At 37.7% G+C, this 20,637-nt stretch overlaps 1 protein-coding gene across 6 annotated transcripts in view; it reads right to left on the bottom strand.

Annotated features, from left to right (window-relative positions):
- The window catches only part of HECTD1 (HECT domain E3 ubiquitin protein ligase 1), a 103,878-nt gene that overhangs the window by 70,701 nt on the left and 12,540 nt on the right, over positions 1-20,637 (bottom strand). For all 6 annotated transcript variants that reach the window (XM_004467924.2, XM_004467927.3, XM_004467926.2 and 3 more), the window contains exons 3-5: positions 10,564-10,798; positions 1,538-1,765; positions 64-345 (exon numbers count right to left, since the gene is read on the bottom strand). In XM_004467924.2, coding sequence (XP_004467981.1) covers positions 64-345; positions 1,538-1,765; positions 10,564-10,798 — 745 coding nt within the window. The remainder of the gene's footprint in view (positions 1-63; positions 346-1,537; positions 1,766-10,563; positions 10,799-20,637) is intronic.

Genomic DNA, 20,637 nt, shown 5'->3' with positions numbered 1-20,637 from the left:
GGGAAAAAAAGCAAAACACCTTTTCAGAAAGGTTAAAAGGCAAAGATTCAAAAACATTCTTACATGAGTTACTACTGGAGAGCCTCTGCAAAGTGTTGATAGCAGACTTACAATTGTTGACACCTGATTACTCAATTTGGAATCTGCAGCTGTAGAAGGTGCACCTGTGGTGCTGCGACTTGGTTTGCATGCTGATGATGGCCCTGATGCAGTGCCACCAGCAGCAGCCATTCGAGATAACAGTTCCTCAGTTAATCCATGTTTGGCTAATGGAGCTGGGTCAACTCCACGGCGGGTAAATCGGTCAGCTAGTGATGCAAAACATCGCAGAGCTCCATCTGAAACCTAATGATATAAAAAAAAAAAACATACACCTGGATAAAATTCTCCTAAAGAGGGCTAGTACTGATCATTTCAATACAGAAACTTTAAGAAAAGCAGTAGTAAAAAGGTGACGAGTACAATCTCTATCTAGATTTCAATCCTGGCTACAGATTCTGTGTGACTGACAAAATTAAATCGTAAGGCCACAGTTTTCTCATCTATAAAATGAGGATAATATTCCTATATCACACTTACATGAGCTTAAAGGAGATGATACAAGAACCTAAATGCACAGTAAAAATTCAGTAACTATTAACCATTACTATTATGTACAATTTTGCAGAGATAATCTATGAAAAAAGTAACAAGTGAATAACAAAAAATTAACTCGTTTTTTCTAAATTATGCAAATTCAATAAAAATTAACATACATAAGGTTCTAAGTACTTTGTTCTTTTATTCCAGGGAGACCAATTTCTTATGTTAAGTCAACAAAAATAGGGGAAAGAGAGAATTTCTTCACTGAGTACAAGTGCAGCTTTAAAAATAATTATGTGGGGAAGCGGATTTGGCCCCATAGATAGGGCCTCTGCCTATCAAATGGGAGGTCCAAGGTTCAAACCCAGGGCCTCCAGACCCATGTGATGAGCTGGCCCACGCGCAGTGCTGATGCGCACAAGGAGTGCCGTGCCACGCAGGGGTGTTTCCCACATAGGGGAGCCCCATGTGCAAGGAGTGCGCCCCGTAAGGAGAGCCACCCAGTGCGAAACAAGTGCAGCCTGCCCAGGAATGGTGCCGCACACACAGAGAGCTGACGCACCAAGATGATGCAACAAAAAGAAACACAGATTCCTGGTGCTGCTAAGAACACAAGCGGACATAGAAGAACGCACAGCAAATGGACACAGAGAGCAGACAACTGGGGGAGAGGGGACGGGGAAAGGGAGAGTAATAAATAAAAAATAAATTTAAAAAAATAAAAACATAAAAATTATGTGTCTCTGTAATGTTCAAATTTTAAGAATACATATATAACTTTTATAATTAAAATGTTTCAATGCAAAAAAAAATATTATATAGAGACATAAAGTAAGAAAAAGTAAAGATAGAATTGCCACTACTTCAAGTGGAAACTTCAAATTACAACATATCATAGTTATAGAGGACACCATAAAATCACTTTTTAAAAACCCAAAAGTATGCATCAGTTTACCTGATGATCTTCATGTTTTAATAAACTAGACAGAGATTCAACACAAATTTCTAAAGAAGAATCCTGAGGTTCCATTTTGCCACAGAGTCTTGATACCACAGCCATGGCAGAGTGCAAAGTGTCTTTGTGAACCAGGTGTCCACTGTCACGAATGAACGTCAGTACACAATTCAAACCACCAGCCTCAAAGACTGCTCCTGATTCACGAGTACATATCAGCTCTAAGACCTACAAGAGTAAAACAAAATTAACAAAAGAATACAGCAAGTACAATACTAATGTTCTAAAATCACAGGAAACATAACACACCCTCCAAATTCATTCGAAGTTACATTAAAAAAGTAAAGTGAAATGGATGAAATTAATTACTATAATATATTTAGCCAGATACATCTGAATCATTTCAATATGTAATATATGAAAAATTATTGATTATTTTACATCTTTTTTCCAAAATCCTTTGTGTACTTTATCCTTAAAGCATATCTCAATTTGGAGTAGAAATACTTGAAGTGCTCATAAGTCATATATAGCTACCATATCATACAGTTCCATATTAGATAGTGAAACCTGCATTGTAAGCTACAGAACAATTAATTTAGCAAAAGTTACTTAAGCTCCTAGACATATAAACAGTGGCTATTATAATTATTGATCATCTTCACAATTCATATTTGAATATAAAAAAATTAAAAATCAACTTTTATTTTCTAAATTATGTCTGTGTTTAAGGAGTTGAGGTAGATCTAAAAAGGTAAGCAGAGTCCATACACCATACAGACACACCTGGAATTTAGACTTGATTAGTAAGAAAAGTGCTTCAAGCAGAGAAACAGTATGAAAAGATTTCCAGGTAGTAAGTATGGAAATCGGGAAAGGGGTAAAGTATGGAGGCAAGTGCAAAACTAAAGCACTAATGTTCAAGAGAAAATGAGGGCTTGATTAAGGCAGTAATAGCAGGGACAGGCAGGAAGAATAAACTAGAAAAAGATTTTGATCATTAACTACATGTGAGCATATGCATATAAACGGTCAAGGGGGTGAATGAGATTGCCTAAGCAAAGTATATAGTTTGAAAAAGATAAAAACAAAATATACATAGTTTTAAGAAGTTTTACTTTCATGATGTCTTAGGAAACACTATCAGAACAAATTTAAGTACGAAAAATATGCAAAGGAAACAGAGAAAGAGAACAGGATGCAACAGAATCCAAAGGATGAGCTTTCAAAAAGAATCTACAGGTAGAGACAGAAAAAGACATTAACACCTAGAACAGCAGTTCTCAATCTATGGTTAAAAGATCTCTTGCCCCAAGACATTTGAGGGACCCTGGCAGTTAACACCCTTTATTTTTAATTTTTATTTTTTATGAAAGACGTTCTAAGTTACAGAAAAATCATGCACAAAATAGTTTCCATATACTATGCTATTATGAACACCTTGTATTAGTGTGGTACATTTCCTGCAACTGATAAACATTTTTGGAAGCAGACGTGGCTTGACTGATAAACATTTTTATAATTTTATTATTAACTATAGTCCATAGTATACTCTCAGGTTACTACGTTCCATAGTCCTATGGATGTTTATATTCTTTTACATTTTAATTCTACTAACATATAAAACAAAACTTCCCCCTTTTAACCACATTTAAATATATAATTCAGTGCTGTTAATTATATTCAAAATGTTGTGCTACCATCACCACCATCCTTACCAAACTCTTCGATCACCGTAAAAAAAAAGTGTGTACATTTAAAGCCTTAACTTCCCAATCCCTAACCCTACCCTGGACCCCAGCAACCTACAGTCTACATTCTGACTCTATTATGAGTTTGCTTATTCTAATTACTTCATATCAGCAAGTTGTCCTTTAGTGTCTGGCCTATTTCATTTAACATGATGTCTTCATCCATATTGTTGCATGCATCAGAACTTCATTCCTTTTTTAGGGTTAAAAATACTCCACGGTGTGCATGATCCATACTGTGTTTATCCGTTCTCTGGTTGATGTATTAGATAACTACCATCTTTTGGCAACTGTGAATAATGTTATGAACATCAGTGTGTAAATATCTGCTTGAGTCCCTGCTTTCAATTATTTTGGGTATATACCTAGAAGTGGGATTGTCAGGTCATTTGGTAATTCTATATTCAACTTTCTGAGGAACCACCAAATTGTTTTCCACAGTAGCTGTATCATATAACATTCACACCAACAATGAATGAATGTTCCCATTTCTCCTCATTCTCTCCAACATCTGTAATTTTGTTTTTTGTTGTTTTTAATAGTAGCCAATATATTGGGTGTGAAATGGCCTCTTATTGTGGTTTTAATTTGCATTCCCTAATGGTTAATGGTGTTGAGCATCTTTTTTTTTTTTTTTAAAGATTTATTTATTTATTTATTTAATTCCCCTCTCCTCCCCCGGTTGTCTATTTTCTGTGTCTTTTTGCTGCGTCTTGTTTCTTTGTCCGCTTCTGTTGTCATCAGCGGCACGGGAAGTGTGTGCGGCGCCATTCCTGGGCAGGCTGCACTTTCTTTCCTGCTGGGCAGTTCTCCTTATGGGCGCACTCCTTGCGCGTGGGGCTCCCCTTCGCGGAGGACACCCCTGTATGGCAGGGCACTCCCTGTGCGCATCAGCGCTGCACATGGGCCAGCTCCACACGGGTCAAGGAGGCCCAGGGTTTGAACCACGGACCTCCCATGTGGTAGATGGATGCCCTAACCACTGGGCCCAAGTCCGTTTCCCGTGTTAAGCATCTTTCATGTGCTTTTTGAACATATGGGTATCTTCTTTGGCAAAATGCCTGTTCAGGTCTTGCACATTTTTTTAATCAGGTAGTCTTTTTATTGTGAATTACAGATTTCCCTATATATTCTGGATATTAAACCCTGATTGGATATGTAGTTTCCAAATATTTTCTCCCATTGTGTAGGTTATTGTTTTACTTTCAAGATAAAGTACTTCGAGGAACAAAAGTTTTTACTTTTGATGAAGTCCCATTTATTTATTTTTTCTTCTAATGCTTGTGTTTTGGGTATAAATTCTAAGAAACCATTGCCAAACACAAGTTCTCTAGACAGATTGAGAGGTGAAGAATTTTGTTTGTCTAGGCTTTTATTATTATTGTTGAAATAATGAAAATGCTCTAATAATGACTGAAATGATGAATGCACAACTACGTGATTATACCAAATATCACCCATTGTATACTATGGATGAACCATACACTCATTAATATGTATCAATAAAATTGATTTGTTTAAAAAAAAAAGAAGCTTCGCTATGTTTTCTTCCTGGCGTTTTAGAGCTGTGGTTCTTATATTCAAGTCTTTAATTCATTTTGAGATGATTTTTGTATATGGTGTGAGGGAGGAATCCACTTTTTTTTTTTTGCCTATGGACATCCAGTTTTCCCAGTGCCATTTGTTGGGACTATTATTTCCCAACTGAGTGGATTTGGCACACTTGTCAAAATCAGTTAACCAAGAAGAAATAAATATAAAATCTGTTGACCATAAATGTAAGGGTTGATTTCTGAACTCTCAGTTCAATTCCATTGGTTTATATGTCTGTCCTTGTGCCAGCACAATCCTGTGTTTTGATTATATGCCTTTGTAGTAAATTTTAAGACTGGGACGTGTGAGTCCTCCAATTTCATTCTTTTTTTTTTTCAAGATGCCTTCAGCTAAACAGGCCTCCTTACCCTTACATATAAATGATTATTGGTTTTTCCATATCTGCAAAGAAGGTTGTTGGAATTTTGACTGGGATTGTGCTGAATCTGTAAATCACTTTGGGTAGAACTTACAAATATTTAACAATATTTATTTAGTCTTCCAATCCATAAACATAGAATGTCCTTCCATTTATTTAGGTCTTCCTTGATTTTTCGTGGTAATAGTTTTAGTTTTCCATGTACTAAATAAGTACACTATAGATTTTGTCCTGTATATTGGATAATTTTAGTTGCTATTGTACATAGAATTTCCCCCTTGATTTCTTCTTCCAATTGTTTATTACTAGTGTATAGAAGCATTCCTGGCTTTTGGGTGTTCATCTCATACCCTGATATTTTTCTGAGTACATTTTATTAGCTCTTGGAGCTTTGCTGAGCTTATTCAGGATTTTCTTTGTAAAGGATCATGTCATCTGATAATAGGGAGAAGTTTTACTTTTCCTTTCCAATCTGGATGCCTTTTATTTCTTTCTCTTGCCTAATTACTCTGGATAGAACTTTCAGTACAATGCTGAATAACCATGATGACAGTAGGCATCTGTCTTTTTTTTTTTTAAGATTTTTTATTTATTTCTCTCTCCTTCCCCCCCACCCTGTTGTCTGCTCTCTGTGTGTATTCTCTGTGTGTTCTTCTGTGTCCACTTGTATTCTTGTCAGCGGCACTGGGAATCTCTGTCTCTTTTTGTTGCATCATCTTGCTGTGTCAGCTGTGTGTGTGTGTGTGGCACCATTCCTGGGCAGGCTGCACTTTTTCGTGCTGGGCAGCTCTCCTTACAGGCCGCGCACTTTGCATGTGGGGCTCCCCTACGCAGGGGACACCCCTGCATGGCACAACACTCCTTGCGCGCATCAGCACTGCGCGTGGGCCAGCTCATCACACAGGTCAGGAGGCCCAGAGTTTGAACCCTGGACCTCCCATGTGGTAGGCGGACATTCTTATCTGTTGGGCCAAATCCACTTCCCTTTGTCTTATTTTTGATCTTAGATAGAAAGCTCTCAGACTTTTACTGTTATCTAGGATGTTAGCTGTGGATTTTTCATACATGTCCTTTAAGGATATTTCTTTTATTCCTAGTTTTCTAAGTGTTTTTCTCAAGAGGCAGAGGTGGATTTTATCAAATGTCTTTCTGTATCAATTGAGATGACATGGTTTTTTCCATTCATTCTGTTAATGTGGTATATTATAATAATCGATTTTCTTATGTTCAACTACTCTTACATACCTGGGATAAATCCCACCGATCATACTGTATAATTCTTCCAATGTGCTTTTGGATGTGGTTTACTAGTATTTTGTTGAACGTATGTGCATCTATGTTTTTAAGACACACTGAGGAGCAGGTGTAGCTCAGTGGTTGAGTGCCTGCTTCCCATGTACAAGATCCTGGATTCAATCACCAGTACCTCCTAAAATTAAAAAAAAAAAAAAAAGTAAATGAAAGAGAGAGATTGCTCTGTAATTTTTCTTTTCTTGTGGTATCTTTATCTGGTTTTGGTATGAGGGTGATGTTGGCCTCACAGAATGAGTTAGGAAATATTTCCTTCTATCCAATTTTTTGGAAGAGTTTAAGCAGGATTAGTGTTATTTCTTCTTGGAATGTTTGGTCAAGTTCCCCTGGGAAGCCATCTGGTCTTGGGCTTTTCTTTTTGGGAGGTTCTTATTCATTAAATCTCTACTAGTTATTTCTTTTTGAGATCTTCTATTTCTTCTTGAGTTAGCATAGGTGGTTTGAGTGTTTCTAGGTATTTGTCCATTTGTCCAATTTATTGGGATACAGTTGTTCATAGTATCCTCTTAAAGTTCTTTTTATTTCCATGAAGTCAATAGTAATGTCCCCCTTTTCATTTCTGATTTTAGTTACTTGTGTCCTCTCTCTTTTTTAAGTTTTGTCTTGCTACAAGTTTGTCAATTTTATTGAATTTTTCACAGAAACAACTTATGGTTTTGTTGATTCTCTACTGCTTTTTATTGTGGATTTCATCTACCTCCATTCTAGTCTTTGTTATTTCCTTTCTTCAGCTTGTTTTGGGTTTAGTTTGCGCTTTTTTTTTAGATCTTCCAGTTTTGAGGTCAGGTCTCTGATTTGAAATCTCTCCTTTTTTTAAAGATTTATTTATTTCTCTCCCCTTCCCCACCCCCCACCCCGGTTGTCTGTTCTCTGTGTCTATTCGCTGCATGTTCTTCTTTGACCGCTTCTGTTGTTGTCAGCAGCACAGCAATCTGTGTTTCTTTTCGTTGCGTCATCTTGTTGTGTCAGCTCTCCGTGTGTGCGGCACCATTTCTGGGCAGGCTGAACTTTCTTTCGTGCTGGGCGGCTCTCCTTATGGGGCGCACTCCTTGCACGTGGGGCTCCCCTACACGGGGGACACCCCTGCATGGCACGGCACTCCTTGTGCGCATCAGCACTGCACGTAGGCCAGCTGCACACAGGTCAAGAAGGCCCGGGGTTTGAACCACAGACCTCCCATGTGGTAGATGGATGCCCTAACCACTGGGCCAAGTCCACTTCCCTCTCTTCTTTTTTAATGTAAGCATTTAGAGCTACAAATTTCCCTCTCAGCAGTACCTTTGCTGCATCCAATAAGTTTTGAAATGCTGTATCTTCATTTTCTTCACCTCAAGGTATTTCCTAATTTGCCTTGTATTTTCTTTTCTTCTTTGACCCACTGCTTACTCAAAAGTAGTATTTAATTTTGTGGATTTTCCATTTCTTTGTTAATGATTTCTATTTTCATTCTATTGTGATCAGAGAAGATACACTGTATGATTTCAATGTTTTTGAATTTATTGAGACTTGTTTTGCTGCCTAACATATAGTCTATCCTAGAAAATGATCAAGGTGCTCCAGAGAAAAACGTGTACTCTATTGCTGCTGGTTGAAGAGTTCTAAAACATTTTTCATAATACCTTTTCTTTAAAGATTTATTTCTCCCCCTCCCTCCACTGTCTGCTCTCTGTGTCCATTCACTGTGTATTCTTCTGTGTTTGCTTGTATTCTCATTGGGCTACCCCAAGAACTGATCCTGGGACCTTTGGGAGTAGGAGAGAGGCGATCATTCTCTTGCATCACCTCAGCAACCTGGTCTGCTGCATCTCTTACTGTCTCTCCTCTGTGTCTCTTTTTGTTGAATCATCTTGCTGCATCAGCTCTCCACATGGGCCAGCACTCCTGCATGGGGCAGCACTCCTGCACAGGGCATTACTCCGTGCAGGCCAACACTCTGGCACGAGGCAGCACTCCTTGTGCACGGCAGCACTCTACATGGGCCAGCTCACCACACAGGCCAGCTTGCCTTCACCAAGAGGCCCTGGGTATGGAACCCTGGACGTCCTATCTAGTAGACGGGAGCCCAATTGCTTGAGCCACATCTGTTTCCCTCATAATACTTTAATAGTATTTATCTTTTAGCATTTATCACTTCATTTTCTCATGAGTGTAGGCAGAGTTTTCTGGTCGCTACATAAGCAATGATATTGCAACAGACAGAAGGCAGAAACAAATATCTGAGGATCCAGGTGTCTTGGATTAAGCCATTTTTAAAGACTTGCAAAAATGCAAAATAATGCCACTCTTTCCACTAATTCTCTTGCTGTTTTTGAAAAGTTATTTTTCATTAAAATTATGGTGCAAGCAATGGGTTTATTGTTAAATGAATAAATATTTATAATTCCTCAGTTTTAGCATCTAATATGGTAAATATAAATAGATAAAAACCCAATATACCAAGATTCTTAAAGGGTCCTCAGTAAGTTAAGGCTTGTAAAGGTGTCCCAAGACAATAAAACTCCTGGCCTAGAGAGTTTCCATTTGCTCAGTGAAACAGAAGTCTTAAAAGGAGAATAATGGGGAAGTAGATTTGGCACAAATGATAGAGACCGCCTACCACATGGGAGGTCCAGGGTTCAAACCTAGGGCCTCCTGACCCATGTGGTAAGCTCGCCCATGCACAGTGCTAATGCGCACAAGGAGTGCTGTGCCACGCAGGGGTGTCCCTCACGTATGGGAGCCACACGCGCAAAGAGTATGCCCCATAAGGAGAGCCGCCCCATGCGAAAAAAGGCAGCCTACCCAGGAGTGGCGCTGCATACATGAAGAGCTGATGCAGCATGATGATGCAACAAAAAGAGACACAGATTCCCGGTGCTGCTGACAACAATGCAAGTGGACACAGAACACACAGCGAATGGACACAGAGAGCAGACAACGAAGGTGGGGGAAGGGGAGAGAAATAAATTTTAAAAATAAATCTTTGAAAAAAAAAAGAGAGTAATGTATAATCTAAATGTGATTGCTAAATATTTCCAATAAACTACAATCCCAGTACTGATGCTTTCAGGGTTGAATAACGTTTAATTATTCCCATCAGAAATAAAACAGGAAGCTGATGTTGCTCAAGCAACTGGGCTCCCATCTACCATACAGGAGGTCCCCAAGTTCGCTTCCTGGGGCCCCCTGGTGACGGCTGGCTGGCCTGCATGGAGAGTTGGCACAAGATCACACACACACGCACACACACAAGGGATACAGAGGAAAGACAATGAGAGACACAAAAAAACAGGACCCTGAGGTGGCTCAAGCGATTGAGTACCTCTTTCCTATGTGCCTCCTGAAGAGAAGCCAAGCACACACAAAAGAATGCACAGCAAATTGACACAAAGAGCAGACAGCATGTACAAGTGGTGGGGGGGAGGGGTAAATAAATAAATCTTGAAAAAGAAATAAAACAAACAGCTAACTCTTAAAGACAATATAGGAAAAGAGCTAAAGCTACAATCCCTGAAACCAGATCACCCAATTTCAAATCTTGATTCATCACCACTTATGCTTGAATTTCTTTCATTTATAGAACAGTGATGATGACATTTACCGTACCTAATTCATGAAGATTAAATGAATTAATAACACATGTACAGCGCTTAGAATAAAGCCTGGCACTGGTGGTCAGTGTCAGTTGTCTTGGTAGCCGTTACTATTTCTATACAAAATCATTTTGGACAAGAACAAGGATAACCCACTGCAACATGTTAGTGGCCACCAAGAATGACAGAGAACCAAAGTAGTACTGAAGAGCATACAATGACCAAGAATTTGCCTTCAAAGGTGAGAGTTCTTTTCCCAAAGCCTGTGGGATCTCTTTTGGGACCACCGCTGATTTCCATTGTTCATAACTACTCTTAATAAAGTAAGACTGATGAAGGAAAGAGTTAATTTTTTTAGTAAAATATATTTTTTATTCTCTAAGTGATAGTCATATGAGTCAACAAATAATAAAGACTTACCTTTACACATTGTTCAGCTAAGTCTCTGCTAGTCCTGTTGTTAAGTTCAACTACAACCAAACGATTACAAAGTGCTTTTATAGCTCCATCTACCCCAACAATCCTTCGAGTGCATTCTGCAGATACATCCAAATAGTATGTTATGGCACGAGCTGTCACCTCTAAAACATTATCTGGAGCACTTTCATCAAGAAAAATTTTGCAAAGAGCAGGTAAGAAAGTGCGAGGAGGACATCTGCAATGAAAGAAATCATATTAGACCTGGGACTACAAAATTCTTAATATCAAAATATTAACAAAATAATAAATAATAAAAAAGGACTGTAACATAACAAACTGTGCTCAATACTGTATATGAATATTTAATAGGTTATATTTTTCACATTGGTTTTAGTTCCATAATATTCACATGTATCATATTTCATCATTCCTGAATACATCAAGTTGGAAACAGTTTAAAGTAGTAGCATTAACTTGAAACTATGTTTTTAAAAAAACTACTTAACTGTTCAATATGATTAGCCTTTAGGGTCAAATCAAAACCACAAGATACAATTTCACAGCCGCTAGGATAGCTATTATCAAAAATATGGGGGACAAAAAGAAAAAAAGAAAAATACATGGAAAGTAAGCATTGTATGTAGAGAAAATAGAACCCTTGTACACTGATGGTGGGAATGTGAAATGGTGCAGCTGCTGTGCAAAACAGTATGGTGGTTCCTCAAAAAGCTAATCAAAGAATAACTATATGACTCAGCAGTTCCCATCTTAAGTATATATCCCAAAGAATAGAAAAGCAGGGACTCAAATATTTGTACACCAATGTTCATAACAGCGTTATTCACAACAGTCAAAAGGTAGAAACAACCCCAGTGTCCATCAGTGGATAAATAATGGATAAATGGATAAATAAAATGTAGTATACCTATGCAATGGAAAACTATTCAGCCATAAAAAGGAATGTAGTTTTGATCCATGCTATAACATGAATGAACCTCAAAAACATTATGCTAAGTGAAGTAAGTCAGACAAAAAAGCACAAATAATATATGGTTCCACTTATATGATATATCTAGAATAAGCGAATTAAGAGACAGAAAGAAGATTAGAGATTACCAGAGGCCTGGGTGGGAGGAATGAGGAGTTACTGCTTAATAGGTAAAGAGTTTCTGTTTGGGGTGATGAAAACCTTTTAGTAATGAAGTTGGTGATGCTAGCACAACATTATGAAAGCACTTAATGCTACTGAATGATACACTAAAAATGGTTAAAATGGCAATATTTATGTTATTATATACTTTAAAGTGAAAATAAATTCCTAGTAATGTTCAGCATAATCATCAACTGCTCTATAAAACCTTCCCTAACCACCCCAAATAGTTAAGTGTTACTTTCATGTTCCCAAAACTCATAAAAACAGAGTCTATACTGTATATCACTTTATTTCCTTGTTTACAAAAGAGGGCCTTAAAAGGCAGGGACATTGTTCAGCTCATGTTTTGGAGAACGAGCACTGATTTAGGGAATAACATACCACAGTAAAACACTGAACAGCAGCTATGTGACCTTTCTGAGCCTGTTTTGTAAAGCAAAGATAATATCTAAACAATATGTATTTTATAAGGATGTTATGAAAATTAAACAAAATTATATACATTAAATAGTTAGGTAAGTTCCTGACACCATATTAAACTAATGAAATTCACCTCTCCTTCCCTCCTTCAAATAGTCTAATGTCTGTTATATAGACCTCCATTAGACAGTTTTTATCAAAAAGAATTTGTGAGGTATCAACAATCCTTGAATTTCATCGACACTTAAAATATGAAAGACCATAATTTAGGAGAAATCTCAGCCATGTGACATCAAATACATTCTTCTAACTTCTCTGCCAAGACTGAGCTGTAAATGAGCTGCAGATAATGTAGTACTCTTTTTTTCCTTTTTAACTATTAGGAAAAAACTTTATTGCAAAATTATAAAATAAAGTAGAAAAACAGATTGAAAGAAATTACAAATTTTAAAAAATAGGGTAAGGCCAAGTTAGATTTAATATAATCAATTATAAGAAACAGTATAGCAACAAACATTTACAAATATAAATAATAATTCTGATATAGGAGTATAGCAGTTTGATATGGTTATGAATCCCAAAAATAGATACTGGATTTATGTTTGTAATCTGGTCTGTACCTGGGCGTGATTGAGTTATGATTAGGGCTTTGATTGGGCCACATCATTTGGAGCACTGAGTCCCTGCCCTTGGTGGTGGGAACTCACAGATAATGGCATAACAAAGGACAGAGTTGGGAGCTTTTAATGTTGGCGTTTTAATGTTAGGAATTTGATGTTGAAGCTGGAGCCCCAGAGAGAAAGAGAGCCCTTTGCCTGACAGTCTACAGCTGACTTCGTAGAGAAAAGAGGTGCTGAGCCCAGAGGAACCCGGGAAGCCTGAACCCTCACAGAGGTCGGCAGCCATCTTGCTCCAACACGTGAAAATAGACTTTGGTGAGGGAAGTAACTTATGCTTTATGGCCTGGTATCTGTAAGTTCCTACCCCAAATAAATACCCTTTATAAAAATCCAACCAATTTCTGGTTTTTCGCATCAGCACCCTTTTGGCTGACTAATACAAGCAGAAAAACTTTTTGTATTACAGCTCTAAATACTGAACACAATAATCTCTAAGAATGAAATTAACTCGTTATTTAATTTCCACTTAGGCCATAATTCTTTCTGTATAATCAAATTCCTATTTGGGAATTCTTCATATCTTATTGGAATGAATTACCACAGATAATAAAATTCTAACTCCTAATTTTATGACGCTGAAAAACTCAAAATCTTTTTCAACAGTAGTCATGCTAAATCATTATTGATCCAGATAGATTATTTTAATTAAAGAATGCAAATAAGAAAGGGTTACAGAAAAACGAAGTACCCAAAAATATATCTCTTCTCCAGTCCTCCTCAATTAAAAGCAGGTATTTATTTGGTATGAAAAAAATTTACAGAATACTGATCACAGGAACAATTTGCCAGTTGCACTGAGTAATCATTGTTCATATCCTATAATGTTATTTTACATTTATCTGGTCTGCTCCATGTCTTTTTTGATTGCTATTTGCATGAACACATTTTTTCTTAACTTTCATTTGTGTCCTTACATCTAAGGTGGGTCTCTTGTAGACAATATATAGACAGCTCATATTTTTTTATCCATTCTATCAGTCTAAGTCATTTCATTGGGGAGGTCAATCCATTAACATTCAGTGTTATTTCTGTAAAGGCACTATGTATTTCACTCATTTTGTCCTTCAGCTCTCTGTTGTCATATCATTCTATTGTCTTTTTTATCCTTTAGTTTATCCTTCCTAATAATCTTCATTTCTAAACTCCTCCAAATCTCTAGTCCTTGTTTTTTCCTTTCAGTCTGCAGCATCCCTTTAGTGTCTCTTGTAAATCTACTGCTTTGGTAACATATTCTATAAGTTTTTGTTTGTCTGTGAAGACTCTGAATTCACCTTCATTTTTAAAGGGCAGCTTTGCCAGAAACATGATTCCTGACTGGCAGTTTTTCACTTTCAGTGCCTTAAACACATCATACTACTTTCTTCTCTCCTCCATGGTTTCTGACGAGAGGTCAGCACTTAATCTGAGTGAGTTTCCCTAGGTCAGCACTTAATCTGAGTGAGTTTCCCTTGCATGTGATGCCTTGTTTTCTCTTACTGCCTTCAGAATTCTATCTCCAGTATTTGTCATTCTGCAAAGTAGGTGTCTCAGGGTGGGTCTACTCAGATTTATTCTGTTTGGGGTGCACTGTCCTTCTTGGATATTGATATTTATGTCTTTCATTATGGTTGGGAAGTTTTCAGCCATTATTTCTTCAAATATTCTTTCTGCCTCTTTTCCACTCTCTTTTCTTTCTAGGACACCAATAAGGCAAAGGTTTGTGCATTTCGTGTTGCCATTCAATTCCCTGAGACCCTGTTTCATTTTTTTTTTTAAGATTTATTTTTTTTTATTTATTTCTCTCCCCCCCCCCCCCCCCGCCGTTGTCTGCTCTCTGTATCCATTCGCTGTGTGTTCATCTGTGTCCACTAGTATTCTTGTCAGTGGCACCCGGAATCTGTGTCTCTTTTTGTTGCATCATCTTGCTGCATCAGCTTTCCGTGTGTGCAGTGCCACTTGGGGGCAGGCTACACTTTTTCACATGGGGCGGTTCTCCTTATGGGGAGCACTTCTTGTGCATGAGGCTCCCCTACGCAGGGGACACTCCCGCATGGCACAGCACTCCTTGCACACATCACCACTGTACGTGGGTCAGCTTACCACATGGGTCAGGGGGCCTTGGGTTTGAATCCTGGACCTCCCATGTGGTAGGCGGATGCTCTATCAGTTGAGCCAAATCCGCTTCCCCCATTTTTTCCATTCTCTTCTCTGTCTGTTCTTATGTGTTTTCCAGTTCAGATGTTTTGCCTTCAAAATCACTAATTCCGTCTTCAGGCAATTCAAATCTGCTTTTGTGTGCCTCTAATGTATTTTTAATCTCATCCATCATGTCTTTCATTCCCATAAGGTCTGTTACTCTGTCACTGGAAAGCAGATATAGCTCAGTGGTTGAGTGCCTGCTTCCTATGGACAAGGTTCTGGGTTCAATTCCTGGTACCTCCTTTAAACAAGAGTGGGGAGGGGGACAGAACATCTGTTACATCTTTGCAGGCTTTCAAGTTGTTCTTTATGCTCTCTAAGTGTCTTAATATCCTTTATTCCTTTAGTCATCTTTTCTTTAAATTCTTTGAAGTGATTTTGGAGAGTTGTGTGATTATCACTGATTGTCCTACACCCTGCATCTCTTCTTTTGGCTGGGCCATCTCTTCCTATTTCCTAGTATGGCTTGTAATTTTTTGTTGATGTCTAGGTATCAGAATACATTGGTGAATTTACTCTGATAGCCAGTTTCTCTCTCTTGCCTATTGTATTTTTTCTTTTCATAGCTCTTCTTTGATATTTGGTTCAATTTACTGTCAGTCTCTAAAGTTGCCTGCTTAAGTTTTCTAAATCAGACCAGTGAAGCACAGATTTTCTCCCAGGGGTTGGGTACAGAGCGTGTTAAGCTTCTGTCCATGCAATTTCCAGACTAGCCAGCAGATGGTGCTAGTTAGCGCACCTTTCCATGGACGTGTTCAGTTACAGCTTTCCTGTGTTCCTGTGTTAAACTAAAGATTTAAAGCCGGCTCTGCTGTCCAAAATCACTGAAGAAAAGCACTCAACCTCCCTCCCTTTTCCCTTTAAACAGCTGACAGGGAGGATGATGTCTGTTCCCCTCTCAGTTGGCTGCAGAGAGCCAGGTGTTTTATCCTAGTTGAATATTTTGGCAATGGGGGAAGGGAGCCCTTCCCAGCTGCCATGGGGACTTGGTAACTTATGTTTGTCATTTCAGCTTCTTTGTCTCTATCCCTCACCCTCCTGGGAGTTGTGTAGCACTGTCCTGGACTGCTGACCCCCAAAGTAGGTCCCTCGGACAGTTTTTGGTTCTTTCTTCATTGTTTTGTGACAGCATTCAGCTCTGCCTGTTAGTCCGTCACCATCGTCCCACAATTCTCCGTGAAACCCATAGTACTCTTAATGTTTTAGTAGAATTATTTTTCCTCTGATCTTTAATGTGTGCAAGTATCTCCCATACTTTCAGCAGCTTTTAAAAAACACCCATATTAACCTCAAATTATTAACTCTGCTCTTTAATATCCACTTGATGATTCTTAAGGGGTCCTGCAGCAGGAATACTATCAAAGAAGATTTTAGAAGACATATTACATTTCATACCTGAGCGTTAGTGATTAAACACAAGTGGATTTACTAGCTAGCAACACTGGAATCCTATAATATACAGTCAACTGTAATTTTTCTGAGACAGGAATTAAATGCTTTGAGGCTAGATTACAGAATCTCGCCTCATAGTTTTCTGGTAAGAAGACAGCTCAGCATATCAGAATCTTGAAGCAGTTTTGTTGTGCTCTACATATGCAGAAGTAGTAAATGGAAAAGAATAGCAGGGTGAAAATGTTAATAATACTAAGGAACAAAATGGTCTAAAAGAGTAATGTCTTTTTTATTTTATAAAACAGTAGCTGTTGAATAAAGGAATAGTTATGAAAAAGAGAAAAGGTTAATACCATTACTGGCAAAGGGAAGAACAGGTAAAAGGGCATGAGTATCTGAAAACTTAGGTTGGGATGAGGATTATAAGTAGTTCTTATAGTTGGTAAAACATGAATGGGGTGTTTGTGTGCCTAGGGATGGAGAGGGGAAATGGATGAGGGTAAGCACTGGCCAGATCATGAAGGGCCATGTATATAATCCTGATAAATTTGGATTTTATCCTCTTCTCCTCTTATTCATAACTTTTCCTTTTTCAAGGTAATTTAAACAATTAAATTTCAGAAATTTTAGGAAGACTCAGTTGAGAAGGCACCTCTCCCAGGAAGCCTGCCTTAGATCAACCTCACGCCCCATTCTCAGTTATGTTCCTCTTAGGTGGTTTCAAAGCATTTAGTGATCTCCATCTATCAAAACCATTCCTCAAACTGTAATACATTTACCCATTTACCTGCCTGTCTCCACCATAAAAATATGAGGTACTTGAGGTCAGGTCTGTACCTTATCCATCCCTATTTTCCTACTATTAAGCCCAGTACTTGTTATCAAACAATATAACTGATGAATGAATACATGAAAATAAACCAACTCAAGAAATTCCATTTAAGGAGAAAAATAACATAATTAAGTAAAAATGAATATAAGAAGTGCTATGAAAGAGGATCATGAAAGGTTCTGAGAGGGAAATCTAAACTCAAGGATTTAGGGGAAAGGAAGGCTTTACCATAAAGGATGAAGTTTGCATTAAAGCAAAGTATTCCCTGCCTGGAAGAGTTATTCCAAGGATTTGAGATAACATACATAAAATATGTTGTAGAGTGCTCAGCACATAATAGATGCTCAACGAACCTTATGCTAGAAGTAGACCGAGCAGACAAGAATAAAGTTTTCTAAGTAAAAGGAATAGCAGGTACAGAGGATGGAGCCTTGAAGAATTATATGACGTATTTTCCAAAGATGTCCACAACATTATCTCCCATCCCTCATGTTCTTTTTGACAATGTGACTTTGATACTCTTTCCATTGAGAGGGTCTGTTCACTCCCCATGAACTGAAGCAAGTTTAAGATTAGAGTGGAAAGGATCTCTATGTGACTTCTGAAGTCAGGTCACTAAAAAGTGATACAAGCTTCTACTTGATTTTTCTAGGTCTCTTATTCTTGGAACTCAGTCACCCCGCTGTGAGGAAGCCCAGGCAGCCACATGAGAGGCCACATTTAGGTGTTCCAACTAAAAAACAAAAGCAAGATCCCAACTAAAAGCCAGCATCAACTGCAAGTGAGAGAACAAAACCCAGCTGTCAAGTCACCACGTGCCTTCTAGACTTCCCAGCTGAGGTCCCAGACATCACAGAACAGAGACATGTCATACCCACTCTACCCTTCCCAAATTCATAATCCAGAGAATCTGTTCGCATCATGACTGTTACTGTATACTACTAACTTTGGGGTGATCTGTCACACAGTAATAGGTAATAAATATAAATAATCTATAGCCATTTTGGCACAGTTTGAAATCAGAACCAAAGGGCAAGAGATCAGGCTTCAAAATCAGATGAACCCACTAGAGTATGGACTGTTTTAGCTTTCTTCTGAGTGCAAAGCAATACCAAGTCATATAAATGACAACATCATAGAAATACCTATGTACAAAGCAAAAGTCCCCATAATTCTAACCAAACACTACCTAAATATTGATGAGTATTATTCCAATTTTTCTATAAGTTATTTCATGTTTTTTACTTACAAATGATCAAACAATACTGTACTGTAATTTATTTCCTTGATACATTTTTACCATCTTTCATTGACTATATACAGATACAGCTCTTTCTAATGTCCACATAATATCTAATATAATGCCCATACATTATTAACCAATTAGTCAGTTTCCAGTTTTTTACTATTTGAAACAGTGCTGCAGTGAACAAAGTTATAAGCATATTTTTGCACACTTGTACTAGTATTTATGAAGGAAAGTCTCAGAAACTCTTTCTGTATGTAAATTATCAAACTGACTTCTGTATATTATCAAACTGACTTCTGTATATTATCAAATTGATTTCTAAAGAGGCTACACCAATGTAAAATACTACCATAAGCACATTAGAGTACCTATTCTCTATTCATATGCCACAGAGAACTTTAAATTTCAAAAACTTTCAATTTTTGTTAATTTGAGAAATATTTGTTAAATTTATATCTCAAAATTTGACTGGCTATAATAGAATTAACAAATTTTTAAAAATTAAACATAGGCTATTCAAACCCACATCAAGGGATAAAAAAACCAAGCATCTAAAGTTGTCTCACTATATACCAATTTCAAGATATAAAAAGTCTAATTAGAATAGCACAAGAAATAAATGCCAGAATAAAATCATTTACATTTGACTTTATTTCTAAATGAACATGTACTTGAGGCAGATACAGAATATGAAACTATCACACTGGGCGTATATTAACACCATTTTACAATTTCCATTCCTATTTCCAAGTAATCAAAAGTTACCAACCTCTCATTCGTTCCACTAAAGAATGAAAACTTGTAACATGAAGTTCAATTAGATTTTCTTACAACTACAAAGTTCAAAATAATAAAAAAACCACAAGGCCCTTTACCAAAAGAGGTACCATTTTATTTGGCCAGACCTCTAAAAATGATCAAATATTATTTCAAACTGTTGAGGAAACGTCAACTTCCTTTACATGCAATTTTTAAGTCCAGGCAAAAATGTGTGTCAAAGATGCTCACTGCAACAGAACCTAAATATCTAATAACCAGGACATGAGTAAGCACATTATAACACACAATATGATATATTATGTAGTCATTTTTTAAAAAACAACAAAACTGGCTACTTAGAATTTGTAATGACCCAAAAATTGCTGGACAGAAATAGTGAGGAGAAAGAGAAGAGGAAGACAAAGAGAAACAAAGACAGTAATGTGCTTATAAGGAAAAATATGCAAAGAAGGAACTACAGCAGACAGTTAAAATGGCTTATTTCTAGATAGTACAATTATAGATAATTATACATTCTCTAAACTTTTCTGATTTTTACAAGTGTCCCAACTAAATGCGTTTAGTAACTCGAAAAAATAAATTTAACTTAGGGGCTAGTAAGATGGAATAGCTTACTATGGCCTAGTTCTCCCAATGATTACAACTAAAAACTCTGGCTAGAACACAAAATGCAACTACCTGAGGACTCTGAAAAGTAAACAAAAGCATATGGACTGAGGACAGAATTCAAAACTTAAACTAGAACTGAGTCTCAATGTTTCATTCCTTTCCCCTTTTCTCTCCCAGCTTTGATAGGCCAAGTCCCAAAATGGTGCAGTGGGAACATACTACAGAAACTCTGAAAGGAGTGAGAAAAGAGGCTTCTGTGAGTCATAGGATATGAGGAGAAATTCTCACTTTTTTATTCTCTCCCCGAGAGGCCTTACGGCCCTGGGGTGCAGATGTGGCTCAAGCGATTGAGTGCCCACCTTCCACATAGGGGGTCCTAGGTTCCATTTCTGACCCCCAGTACCTCAAAAAAAAAAAAAAAAAGGCCAGGCCTGCTCCTAAAGCTGAATGATAGCAGTGGAGGTGGCACAAGCATCTAAGAACCCAAGAGAAAGCTCACCTTTCTTATCAAAGGAGCTGGAAAAAGGAGCCCCTGAGGTCCACAGAGCAAGGGAGGAATCCCATTATTTTTTTTCCCTCTTTTCTCAAATAACTTCGCCCTGAAGGGAAGGAAGTCCTAGTCTCAGAAGTTGTAAGACAGCGCAGGAGGAGAGAGGAATAGTGGAAGGGTAGTACCGGGATGGAGATGTTGCATGCAAGTGTATATATGGCTAAAACTTCAAGAGAAGCCCTGGTTTTCTAACAGCAGGACTAATAAAAGAGGCTCCTGGGAGCTGTAGAA

The sequence above is a fragment of the Dasypus novemcinctus genome, chromosome 3, assembly GCF_030445035.2.
Source record: "Dasypus novemcinctus isolate mDasNov1 chromosome 3, mDasNov1.1.hap2, whole genome shotgun sequence".
NCBI lineage: Eukaryota > Metazoa > Chordata > Mammalia > Cingulata > Dasypodidae > Dasypus > Dasypus novemcinctus.
The sequence above is the reverse complement of the archived record's forward strand: the minus strand, read 5'-3'. Positions and strand labels throughout refer to the sequence as shown.